This window comes from Astyanax mexicanus, chromosome 12 (assembly GCF_023375975.1).
Source record: "Astyanax mexicanus isolate ESR-SI-001 chromosome 12, AstMex3_surface, whole genome shotgun sequence".
NCBI classification, from domain to species: domain Eukaryota; kingdom Metazoa; phylum Chordata; class Actinopteri; order Characiformes; family Acestrorhamphidae; genus Astyanax; species Astyanax mexicanus.
In genome coordinates this window covers 46,653,534-46,667,334 of record NC_064419.1, presented here as the reverse complement: position 1 = coordinate 46,667,334, position 13,801 = coordinate 46,653,534, and the positions used below count along the sequence as shown (strand labels likewise).

At 41.0% G+C, this 13,801-nt stretch overlaps 1 protein-coding gene across 2 annotated transcripts in view; it reads left to right on the top strand.

Annotated features, from left to right (window-relative positions):
- faf1 (Fas (TNFRSF6) associated factor 1) overlaps positions 1-13,801 on the top strand; it is a 163,029-nt gene that overhangs the window by 93,756 nt on the left and 55,472 nt on the right. For both annotated transcript variants that reach the window (XM_049486053.1, XM_049486052.1), the window contains exon 13: positions 9,471-9,625. In XM_049486053.1, the coding sequence (XP_049342010.1) occupies positions 9,471-9,625 (155 nt within the window). The remainder of the gene's footprint in view (positions 1-9,470; positions 9,626-13,801) is intronic.

Genomic DNA, 13,801 nt, shown 5'->3' with positions numbered 1-13,801 from the left:
TCTTTGTAAATCCTGGTGCTTCGCTTTAACCTTCTAAGGTATATAAACATCCCTGACATTTTGATTGACAGTGACTCCCTCTCGTCGCCATAATTCCCCATTAAAACTTGCCTGTTTCTCTTTTGAACAGCTGAAGCTTTATTTATAGCGGCTCAGCGCCGCTTCTCCCGCCGCGGCCTCCGACGGAGGCTTGTATCAACTGACAGCTTGTGTGGATTACAGTTTTATTAGACAGGGAGGAAGCAGCAAGATGTTAGGGGGGTTTCGGAGCACGAGGGGAAGGCTGGGCTGGCGCTCCGCCCGTTACCCAGCTGATCTCCTCTCCTCGTTCAGGCGCGCTCAATATGGCCGCTGCTTTCTGTGAGGAAACTGTACACAGTGTCACTGAAAATAAACCCGGCGGGAAGCAGTAATGCGCTGACCCTCCATGTCTTTCTGTCTTCTCCACTTTCTTCTCCACTCTATTCGCTTTTCTAACTCAGATAAAATCCAATCCACTGGCTTATTATAAACCTCTTAATTGAAGTTAGTTCTTATAGTTGTAGAATTAGCCGTTGTCGAAGTTAAAGAGACAGTCTGTAGGTTTTAGGGATTTGGGGATTTAGTGACCTCTGTGGCGAGAATGTGTAATTGCACAGAGATATATATGAAGGTTATGCAGGTTAATGTACCATATTTTTTCAGACATCATTATAAGTTTCACTATCAGTAAACATTTTCTTATATCTATGTAAGGCGCACTAGATTATAAGGCATATTAAGAGACACTAGTAAGGATGCTTACTTTGTAGTGAGCAAGGGTGTCGCCATGTTTCCCTTCTAGTGTTGAAGCTGGGCGAAGCGCCTAAATAAACAAAACTAATAATTCTTTCAAACTAACATTTTCTTATAAACTAACTAGTTAAACTAGTGCTGGATGTTAATCTACACATATTTCTCTCCTGAAAAACATTTATATTGGTGAGTAAAGCGCTTTCATTTATTTACAGTAAGCTTAGATTTCCAATATTTTCTCTAAAGGTGAGTTTTCAGTGAAGTTTCTCCAGCAGTAAGGCTGGGTGCAGCAGTATTAGCATTAGCTGCTAACCACAGCACTAGCGTTGACGTAGATGCCGCCCGATAGCACTAGATTAAGGAACCCTGAGTGTTCTGGTAACCCAGGATGCTATCCGCTAGTATTAAAAGTAAAAATTAATAAGATTATAATTCTTAAATCGAGTAAAACAGTCTTACACTTACAAAATGCTTAGCAGTTCTTATCAGAGGAAAAAAAAAAGATTTATTGCCTTGAAATTAAATAATTTAACTTGCTAAGATTTGCTGTTTTTTGCAGTGCATATAGTTTAAGTGTGGGCTGGATGCCATATTTAAATTTCCCAACAAACAGGACAGTGAATTATTGTGCTGGAATTTTGTAATATTCTGCGTATTTTACTTTTAAATGAAATGTGCTTTACTTTGCTTCCTCCACCGGAGGTGTTAGTTTTACACGTTCTACAAAAATGTGCGTTTGAGGCAAAAAACGACAGAAAATGCTGTTTTTTTGTAGTAGAAGTAGTTGGAACCTCTACATTGAGTGTTTCACACAGCTGCAGTAATCATTAAATTGCATATATTATTTTATTGGCCCTCAAAATTGGCTAGTTGGAGAAATACTGACCAATCGCAATCACATATTTGGGTGTAAATTTGTTTGATACCAAAATTTTTCTTTTCATATTTTAAAATTACTAAAAGGGTAGTTTTGTTCCAATATTACAGTCTTGCTTTGTATTTATTTTTTTTACTGCACAGGTTTTCCTTATTCCTGGTCGACTATTTGCTCTTTTATTTCACAGTTCAAGAATCTTCTACACTAAATTTTCTCCCCATTCCTCTCAAGTCTCTCTTCTTTCTCCAGACAACAAGTAATATCTTTCATCCCAGCGCCCCCCCACCTCCATAAAAGACTCTGTTGAAAGTCTTAGTCCACGTCGTCTCCTCCGATTGCTCATTAAACGGATATTATGTGAGAGTGTGTGTGTCCTTGCCCTGCTCTGAAAGGCCTGTGAGGCTAATCACTAAGTAAAACACTACATTTGATGAAGTGTTTCTGGAGAGGCAGAGATGCTCCCAATCCGCCCTTAATGAAAACGCTGAGGACCCTTGAGCTCAGCCACGGGGATCAGTGGTAAGACTCTGCTGTCAGGCCACCCATCAGCAGCCAGGCCTCTGCCCAAATCCCCTTAACGTCCAGCTAATCACAGTAACCCCACTCTCGCTCACACACAAAGACACACATCAAAATTCATTGCTCCTCCAGCGTATCCGATATGCATGAGCTGAGAGATGATTCTGTCGTGGCGGCTCGAGGAAGGAGGACGAAGATGAAGAAAGAGATTCCTCCAGAAGTTTTCTATATTTTTCTATAGATTTCATAAACTCATCCTCATCGACTGTCCTGCTTATGACCATAAATTTATTTATTTATTTATTTATTTATTGTGGTGACAGACAGTTCTGGTGGAAACAGGAGAGTTGAGGTGCACATTGAATTCTGCCGTGATTTAATCAGCCGTGGTTTTATGTTTTTTGGATACAATCCGGGTTAGCACCCGAACATCCCTTTCAGACAGCTTCCTCTTACAGCGTCCACAGTTAATCCTGTTGGATGCGGTTGCTCCTTCTTGGTGGTATGCTGACATTACCCTGGATACCGTGGCTTTTGATGCATCTCAAAGACTTGCTGTCTTGGTCACAGATGATCCAGCAAGACGTGCACCAACAATTTGTCCTCTTTTGAACTCTGGTATGTCGCCCATAATGTTGTGTGCATTGTAATATTTAGAGCAGAACTGTGCTCTTACCCTGCTAATTGAACCTTCACACTCTGCTCTTACTGGTGCAATGTGTAATTAATGAAGATTGATGAAACCTCCCACACTAAAATGATGACCGGTGTTTCAGTTTCATTGTCCGACTCCTGTATGTAGCGAGATATATTTTCCTTATTGTGCTTGAACCTTTGAACATCTTTGCTCTGTTTGGATATATAAAACCAAGTGTATGCCACAAATAGCCAAATATGTGTTGCAATGTGTGGCAATAAAACCCCAACAATCCAACCAACCAAACAACCAACCATACTTTTAAAAATACTTTTAAAAATTCCCATTTCACTTCAGCTGGTTTTCATTCCGGCTTCTCATCGTTCAATAAAACCCCTATCCAGATAAATCTCTCCATCCAGATAGAGTGAATCTGATTGTGATTGGATGTAGAGAAGTATAAACATATACCATTCCGACTCCCTATTGGTTTATACTGTGATCCATCACTACTGCACACGTCACAATTCTATTTAATTGTAGTTTTAGTTTTAGATTAGTAGTCAGAGTTTTTAAATACGTTGATGATTAATGTGATCAAATGCAATTAATTTTAAGATTAGATTAGTTAATCAAAGTGCATGTCATTTATCCATTATTTTAATCACCTGACAGCACTGTTAAAAACCTAAAAATCCAAAATATGAAGGAAATACATTTTATAGGGCTCAACATTCATGACAATTTTTTATTATTTTTTTTAACCTAAGTTTTATTCTCTGTCTCTTGCAGCTCCACTTACAATGACGAGTTTCTTTGATTTTACCAAATAAAAAAATAATCTCTATAATATAATCAAGAATAAGATGGATGATCACAAACTGATCATCAAACCAAGCTGACCTGCTTGAATTTTTGCACCAGGAGTGAGTAGCATAAAGTTATCCAAAAGCAGTGTGTAAGACTGGTGGAGGAGAACATGATGCTAAGATGCATGAACTTGTCTTGTTTGCATTTTTTGAGGTCTGAAAGCTCTGCATCTTTTTTGTTTGTTCAGCCATTTCTCATGACATGATATTTTCATTTGAATTTTGGGGAAATGTATTCATTTTACTCAAACATAAACCTATAAATAGCAAAATCGGAGAAACTGATTTACAAACTGAACTTTTCTCGTAATTTTTTCCAGAGCTGTATTTGTAGAATATCGAGATTATAATTATTTTCTACAGTATCGCCCAGCCCTGGGTGCCTCTAGTATTGATCTCAGCAGTGTTTGTGCGGTCCCTCATTGTTTTGCACTCTGTTTATGTTCCTGCCAAGCGACTTTCACCCATATAAACGGCTAAATCCCCCCTTCAGTCCTCTGTCTGGTTAGAAAGACGTTAGCTGATCAGCCCTGCTCTTTCTCGCTGCAGAGCTCCGGTGCCATCTGTTAAAGCGATTGATCAGAACGCGTGTACTCCCAGGCCGAGGGTCATGAGAGAGCAGTAATATGAACTCTTCATTTCCCACTGTTTGCTTTTCTACAGGCTGCAGAGGCTAATCGCTCCCCCCGCCACGTCCCTCTCTCGCTCTCTCTTTCTGCACCGTGTTGACTGTAATTAAAAACGTCCTACAATTCAAACATCTATTCAGCGCGCCGTGCAGAGACAGATGCCTGTCAAACGAAACATATGGATTTCTCTGGGTGAGGGAGAGATGAAGAGAAAGAGAAAGAGAGAGAGAGACAACAAGTGCTTCTTTTATTGGATGTTTGGCATTTGTCTTCAGTGTATTGTTCCCGGTCACGTGATCTAATTCGTATTGAAGTCTTACCCTGAAGTGTCAATAGAAGAAGCAGAAAAATGATTCTCTGTGCTGTTTAGTGTATGTTCAGGTTATATATGTATATATATATATATGTAGAATATATGTATGTTGTCGTGCAAATATATACTGCATATGGTCCCTGTTCAATTCAATTAAAAACACTGATCTCCAAAACAGCAACTTTACAGGAGAGAGAAAAAAGCCTTGTAAACCTTCAATGGAAGTCAATGTAAAAAGAGTTTATTTCAGGTCATTTTAAAGAGTTTTTATTGGTCCGTTTATCAAGATATAAAATTTTGGTACAGTGTAAGGGACAGTTTGTCTGTTTAAATTATGTAGTAAACTAAAAATCGACAAAAATAGAGATAAGTGTTTTTCATTAGACAACGACGATTTATAGTATTATGGCTACGTTCACATTACCAAGCTAAGGTAACTCAAATCAAGTTTTTTTCTTTAATGTGTCTCAGATCTGATTTTTTCATGGCTGTGTGAATGTGCCAATTCCTTTTTTTTTCCTTCAAATCAGATTTGAGTCACTTTCATATATGGTCCTAAATCAGATACATACCCGATTCACAGACATGCGACATGAATGTGAACGATCGAATCGGAATTCGCACATCTTTTTGCTTTTACACATTAGCATTAGCATTAGCGCTACGTGCTTCTCTCTCTCGTACCCACACGTAATCTCTTAATCTGTACAGCTATAGCTGCAAAAAAAAAAAAAACAGCAAAAGCAAACCGCCTTTTTCACGACCTGAGCATGAACTTCAGAGCAGCTGTTTACTGTTTCTCCACTCCAGCAAAAGATGCTCCACATATGAGCTGCTAACTCATCCATTTCCCTTTATAAAGCTACGCGTCTCTCCTCTCTCTAATATGAGGGGTTTTCGATGTTGGTGAAGAAGGAAACGTTTATACAGGTATCAGTATGAGGCGCATGTGAGACATTTCAGAGACAGATTCTGTGTTCACATTACACAAAGATACAGATCACTTACATTTACAGTGAATGGGAACCATCAGTTTTTTTTTAGCTCTAAAAGTCTCATATTCTGCTGCAGTTTGTCAGTTTGTCTGGGCTGAGGTCTGAACGCTCAGAGGTGTTGCAGGTAATAAATAACAATAAGCTTTTTCTATTCTGGTGTTGATTTTAGTCCTCAGGCTGTTCTGATCCAACCGTCACCGGCTCTGTATTTCAGCGCTCTGCCATTAAGGGGCCTGAAGATAAATGAATGCAGTCAGACAGCGGCTGTGTGAAAACCGGCGTTCCTCGGCTCACAGGACAGATCAGCTTTCCTCCTTCCCTTCCTCTCCTCCCTTTTCCCTTCCCTCCTTACCTTCTTTCCCCCTCTTCACCCTCTCCTCGGCCGCGCTGAACAGGTGGGAGAAGCTGGGATCTGGTGGAGAGCGTTTGGGTCAGTTTCTAGCTCTGAACAGACCCGGTAATTTGGACTGAGCCCTGATTTCTGCAGGCTAAGAAAAGCCCCACAAAAGATGAGCTCGGAGACAACAATGTGATGAAAGTGCTGAGGAGGGGCCTGTCCTAATAGAGGGGCGTGAAGAGAAGGGAACTGGCTAAAGACTGTTATTAGTGAGAATACCTTCTCTCACTCCTCTCAGGAAATCTTAGAAGCCTCAATAGGTCAAACATCTTCACAGCTCTCAGAGGTGAACACATTCTCACACACCGTACCCAACCTCCTGCTTTCAGACAGACTTTAGTGTGAAGCTGGAAACTGTGAAGCTGGAAGCGTTAAAGTGACAGACTGTGAGTTTTGGGGGATTTGGATTTCTCACTGGTGAGAATCTGATGTAGTTGTATCTGTATAAAGAAGAGTACTTTTAAAACGTGCATTGTGGTGTGGTCTTCTTTCAGAGTTGAGGAATCTGGTGGTGATTTTAGCGAGAAGTCTCTCTTTTAGCTTACCTGCCCTCTTTAAATCCAAAGCTATACTGCTGTACACCAGTAAGAGTCCATGGGCTAGACTCCTAACACTACATTGGCCCAACGCTGTAATAGGAATAACATTGTAAGTCGTTTAGGATGAGAGCGTCATCCAAATGCAGTAAATGGAAAAAAAAATATGTATATATATATTTATATATATGCTCGATGCTGTTTACATATGTGCAGCATTCACTGCTGACATCTGCACTGCACGTCCCATTGAAAACACTGTGTTTATAATCGCAGCTGCAAATTCTTAGTATTCTGCGTTAATTTTTTGTATCCTGCGTTCAACCAGCTTCAAACTGCACAGATATACGCTCTGAAACACAGAATTTTCTCACTATATTTGCTTTTGGATAATTAAACATGCACCGGGTCAAATTGACCTGGGAACACATTATTGCTGTACCTGATTAATGAACATAACAGAAGGGTTAAATGACACCATTAATGTAAATATAATAGCATTTTACATTTCTTAGATTCCTTTTTAAACATCATGATGTTAGATATCAGATATTTGTACCAAATTTGAACAAAATACTTTAACAAGAACAAGCATATGTGGGAAAATTTGTGACACATGATTTAAATTCCTTCAGTGAAATAAACTGATCTAATCTAAAATGTTTTTGAAGATCATTCCAAGTTGAAGGAGCATCATAACTGAAAGACTTCAGTAATGCCACACCTCTAATGTGTGTGTGTGTGTGTGTATGTATATATATATATATATATATATATGTATGTGTGTGTGTGTGTGTGTGTGCATTCTTTTCTGTGTCATGTCTCCCCCTGGTTTTCTTTTTCTTTCTTTTTCTCTCCTGTGCAAAAACTTTCCCTCGGTCCGCGCCGCGTTTGCTTGTCCGCTCAGCGTGAGTGTTTAATCTTTTCAGGGTGTTGAATTGGAGAAGTGAAAGAGGCCCGAGTTCTCTCCCGCTAGGAGCCATGCTGCTTATTCTAAAGCTCTAATCGCTGTGCAAACACTGCAGCACTGCTCCTCCAGCCCTCGCTTCTTACACATCACTGTATAGCCCCAAAACTTTCTCTCTCCTTCAATCTCTCTCTCTCTCTCTCGCGCAGGGCTCGCTCTGAAATTCCTCCACGGCGCCCGAGAGAGAGAAAACATCAGGGGGTCAGAGAGAGAAAACCGGCGCGAGAGCTGTTTTGTAATTTGGCGGGTTTTATTCCCCTGCCTCGTCCCGGGAAACCTTTCTTGTTTGTGGCGCTGTTTGTTTTTTAATTAGTTGTTCGGTCTAGCGGAAGGCTAGCGGCGCTAGCGCGAGGGTGTAAACATCTGCGCGTCCCGACTTCCGTCAATATTGTGGGCGCCACTCCTTGCTAACCCGCGCCGCCGAGGAAGGCCACTGGCATTTGATGCAAAACAAATAAAGTGATTTGTTGTTTTTTTTTTTTTTTGTTTTGTCGCCGGCCGCCTCAAAGAAAGTTTTATTTACCCCGCGCTGATTTGATTTGGTTTGAGTATTAGCTTGGCTCCGGGTTCGGCCGGCGTCGGTGCGGGGGGGGGGTTCTGCGTGCGGACGCTGCAGACGCTGCGACCGCGTGTTCAGATCGGCGCTGTTTAAACCTCGCTGTGCAATAAGATGGAGGCAGAGAGCTGGGCTTAGAGGAAGACGAGGGTTTAGAGGGAGTCTGAGGGAGTAGTTATGGACCTGTGTTTGAAAATTATTTTTTTTTTTTTTGTACGAAACTGCCGGAATAATATTCGATTTTAAGCATTGTGGGATGCTTAATTAGGTCAAAAAGTCAGGATGGATGGATTGATGGATGGATACTAGATAATACTGATCCCAGAGGAAAATTCTGGAAAGAGGGAAATTCTGAAAGGCAATAATTGCAGACCAAACATATTGGCATTAAGATGGCGGCAGAACAGTGCTGTAGTGATTCGTAAAAATCAATTTCTCAACAAAAAATAATGTGATATTTGGCCAACGACTAGGCCACTGTTGCCATTTCTATGTGTGTGTTATATCTAATTTATAACCCAATTAATAACCATTTATAAATCCTTAATAAAGGAGCCATATTTTAAAGTGTATGTAAAGTATGTAAAGCTTACACTTTAGTTTTTTACATATTAATAGGCCCTAGAATTGAACCCTGCGTAACTCCACCATTCACAAATTCACTGCCGCTTCTCTATTAGCAATAACAGCACCATAATTAGACTAAGGTTCCATGTGTTTCCATCATGTAGACTCTGTAGTCCACTGTAATCCACTACTCCCTGAGACATGTCAGTCTTCAAATATAGCTGCTTTAGTGAGCCACCTGAAGGCCTATCTGACCCAAACTTGGTTATCGAGTGGTCCAGTCATCTAAAGCGCTGCCACTATGATCAGGCAATTGCTGATTGTTTGAATCCCGTTCATGCAGCTTGCCTTCAGCTGCCAGAGCCCTGAGAGAGATCAGTTGGTCTTGCTCTCTCTGGGTGGGTACAGTAGATGATGCTCTTTCTTTCCCCTCATCACTCCTAGGGTGATGTGGATCAGCACATAGCTGCGTTTGTGAGCTGATGTATCAGAATCGAGTCGCTGCGCTTTCCTCCGAGTGCTAGCGCTGTGATGCTACTCTGCAAAAGAGTTTTTTAAAAAAGGGGTCTGACATCCCCTGTATCGGAGGAGGCATGTGCTAGTCTTTACCATCCTGGTGTTGGAGCATCACTTGGGATGGGGGGATATACAGCTTAGTAGCAGCTGAAAAGGTGGGACAATTGGCCTGGCTAAATTGGGAGAAAATGGGGTAAAAATGTGAAATAGAAAATCGTAATAAGTTTTGAGAACCGCTGCTCTAGTTGTTGGGCTCTGAAATAGACAGATAATGATTTTTTTTGTTATTTATTCCCTCTTTTCCCCTCTTTTCCTCAGAGAAAGCTCCTGGCCATCTACCTCCACAACGACGACAGCGTTCTCAGCAACGTCTTCTGCTCCCAGATGATGTGCGCCGAGTCCATAGTCTCATATCTCAGCCAGAACTTCATCACATGGGCCTGGGACGTCACTAAAGAAGCTAACAAAGCCAGGTAAAGCAAGTACAAACACACATCCTCTCACTCAGAGCCGCCGAGCTGCTGGAAAACGTGCAGATCGGAAGCATTTTCACACCCAAAATGGATGATCTCTTAATGAGAGATTCCACCCCTCCCCCGTCCTCTCCTCTCGCTCCCTCCTTATTGGAGCTTTTCACAAAAGCAGTTGTGTTTGCTCTCTGAGGCCCCAACAGGGCAATCTCCACTAATCTGCCCCAATAAAGGGTCAGTTAGACTCCTCGTTCTCATTCAGGCCACTGCTGAGAATGTCTTCATTTCGCCTTTCAGCGCGCGGGGAGGAGGGAGCCTGCGTTTTTAAATTTTGTGGGCTTTTTTTCCTTTAAAATTTAGTTTTAGTGCATTTTTTGTGCAACTTTTTCACAAGCTTTTAAACTCCTAAATAGGGCTGCAACTTATGATTATTTTGTTAGTCGACTAATCTAACAAAAAACAAATTTCGATTAGTCGATTAGTCAACTATTATTTCTGCCTTGTCCTCCATCTCTAATAACAACAGAAAAACAGCTAAAAAAGAGATTTAAATATCCAGATGTTGTTTAAGTGTAGACTATACTGATATTTAGTGATTAAATATGTAATCTGTTGTGTTTGGGCACTTTTGGAGACACTCAAGACTCAAGAGTGTAAACTGTGTGAGTGAGCTATTTACCCTTTATCTCCCATTCTGCTTCTGTTCCCAGCACTTTGTGTAATGCGATACTTTTACAAATTAGCGATTAGTCGACAATGAAAATTGTAGTCAACAAAATTTAAGTAATCGACATTGTCGATTATATTGACTAATCGTTGCAGCCCTACTTCTAAGACTTGAACTCTTGAATTACATGCATTTTTTTTCTCTTTGTTATTTGGGTAATTGCTCATTGTTACCTGATGTGTAAAAACCAAGAATTATCTTTTAACCTGATGTAGTTTCTGAAAAATATCATAGCAAGCACCTGGAAATCCATAGCAACAACTTAACAACACCTTTACAACCACTTGGTAAACCATAGCAACACCATATCACCCTCTTAGCAATGACCTTAGATTCCATAGTAACAATGTATCTTTTAGCCATAGTTTAGCCAACAGTTTTTGGACTTTAGCGTTTAGCCAAAATATTCGCATTCCACCATTTTAGCCGAAACTTTAGCCTTTAGCCGAAAGTCAACAGCATAGCAACAGTTCACACTCTCAGTTTTTGGACAGTTTTGGACTTTAGCTTTAGTCAACATTTTTGGGCAGTTTTTGGACATAAGCTTTTAGCCAAACGTTTTTGGACTTTAGCTTTAGCCAACATTTTTTGGACTTAAGCATTCCACCATTTTAGCCAAAACTTTAGCCTTTAGCCGAAAGTCAACAGCATAGCAACAATTCACACTCTTCAGACAGAAACGGCTTAGCAACCATTTAAACTTTTCAACGTTTTAGCGTTCTTTTCCAAGCCAACTTAAAGTTTGTTTGCAAACTTTGCCTTTCTAGGTTGAAGTGCTGTTTAACCAGAAGATATAACAAAATAAAAAACGTAAATATTTACTGTTCATTAAAATTTCTGAACAAAATCGGAACTGTAACGTGTTAAACTTTTCGGCCACCACCAGGTGTCAGTATAATGGCCTCATATGAGGACACCAGGCCCTTGTAGAGCAAAAATTAGTGAACCCAAAATGTGATGTCCACACATGTGGACTCCAGGTCCTAGGAGGATAAAGTCTACGCCCTCTCTCTCTCTCTTTCTCTCTCTCTCTCTCTCTGTCTCTCTTTCTCTCTCTCTCACGCTCCCTTACTCACACGCCTTCTCTCTCTCTTTCTTTCTCTCTCTCTCTCTGTCTCTCTCTCTCTCTCTCTCTCTCTCTCTCATTTTCTTGCGCCCTCTCTCTTTCCCTTTCCTGCGCACCCTCTCTCTCTGTCTCTGGCTCTCTCTCTCTCTCTCTGTCTCTCTCTCTCTCTCTCATTTTCTTGCGCCCTCTCTCTTTCCCTTTCCTGCGCACCCTCTCTCTCTGTCTCTGGCTCTCTCTCTCTCTCTCTCTCTCTCTGTCTCTCTCTCTCTCTCTCATTTTCTTGCGTCCTCTCTCTTTCCCTTTCCTGCGCACCCTCTCTCTCTCTCTCTCTCTCTCTCTCTCTCTCTCCAAAAGATGGAGACTCTCATGATGACAGTAGGAGAGAAACCCGGTTTCAAGCTTTTAATAAAACATTTCATCCTAAAAAACTAAACATGATTATAATGAAGATTCACTGTTATTATGAAGTTAGTGAAGGTGGGGATATACAGAATAACCAGCCTCTTTATTTGTTCCTCTAAACGTACCGAAAACATCCTGAACCGTGGGGTTTATACCGAGGTGTGAACTGAACCGTGCGTTTCCTGTACCGTTACTCCCCTAATCCCCGGTATAAGTGATGTTAAACACTGTGAAGGAAAGAGAAAAGGAAAGAAGAGAAGGGAAGGAATAAGAAGGTGAGTGAAAGAGAGAAGAAGAAGAAGGAGGTGAAGGGAGGGATGAAGGCCTGGTCAGGCGGCAGATGGAGACTTGATTGAGCCCAGCAGGCTTTGCTGCAGGGCAGGCCCGGGCTTTTCCTTCCACTACGCTTCACCCTAAAGGCCTCCTCCCGGAGCCGGCCGCTCCCCAAAGGCCCAGAGTGACCTTCTCCTGCAGGAGCTCCTTCAGCTGGGGCCCTGCCTCCATTCCTCCAGCTCTCCCCTAGTGCTTTTTGCCCCAGCTGGGCCTTTCTACCCCAGATTAAAGGCGGGCAACATCTGGGGCTATTCACAACGCCAGCCACCAAAAACTCACACACACACACACTTATACTCACTCACTTACTCTTATACACACACGTTCATATCGTTTTTTGTGCACACACACACAAAGTCATGTCCTGAAACACACATACACACACTTAACACACTTCCTTGCACATTCTCACGCTCCTGCGCTGATGATTGGCAGCATACACTGTGGTTGGTTGTTTAATGTTGTGTGTGTGTGTGTGTGTGTGTGTGTGTGTGTGTATTAATTCCATTTAAAATGTAAAACTCATATATTATAAGCGTGTATTACACACAGAGTGATCTATTTTAAGTGTTTATTTATTTAATTGTTGATGATTATGATGATTATGGCTTACAGCCAATAAAGAAAAAAAATAAGTGTCTCAGAAAATTACAATATTATATAATTAGACCGGTTGGTACTTTTGGCAGTGTGGGCCGTGTGCCAAGTCCTGCTGGAAAATGAAATCTAACCGCATCTCCATAAAAGTTGTCAGTAGCAGAGGGAAGCACGAAGTGCTGTAAGATTTTGCAGGAAAACAAAACTGCACTGATTTGCTCCCTTGATTTCCAAATGAAATGCAAAATTTACTGATGGTCAGTCAGGATTGGCAGCATACACAGTGCTTGGTTTGTGGTGATGTGTGATCGTATATGTATATACTAGTGCACCTCAAAAATGTATTCAGTAATTCAGTTCAGAATGTGAAAATCCTATATTATATAGATGTATTAAACACAGTGATGTATTTTAAGCATTTTTTTTATTATTGTTGATGATTGTGGCTTACAGCCAATGAAAACCCAATAATCAGTAAATTAAGAACATTAGAATATTATATAATGCCAGTTAGTACTTTTGGCAGTGTGGGCAGTGTGCCAAATCCTGCTGGAAAATGAAATCTAACCGCATCTCCATAAAAGTTGTCAGTAGCAGAGGGAAGCTGTAAGATATGAAGTGCTGTAAGATTTTGTGGGAAAACAAAACTGCACTGACTTTAGACTTGATAATAAAACACAGTGGATCAACACCAGCAGATGACAGACATGTCTCTCAAAACCATCACTGATTGGTGGAAACTTCACACTATACCTCAAGCAGTTTTGACTCTGCTCCTTTAATTTCTTGTTTTCTAAATGAAATGTAAAATGTACTGATGATCAGTGATGGTTTGGAGAGTCATGTCTGTCATCTGCTGGTGTTGATCCACTGTGTTTTATTATCAAGTCTAAAGTCAGTGCAGTTTTGTTTTCCCACAAAAAACCTTACAGCACAAATATCTTACAGCTTCCCTCTGCTGGGGAAAATGGAGATGCGGTTAGATTTTATTTTCCAGCAGGACTTGACACACTGCCCACACTGTACCAAAAGTACCAACTGATCTTCTTATATA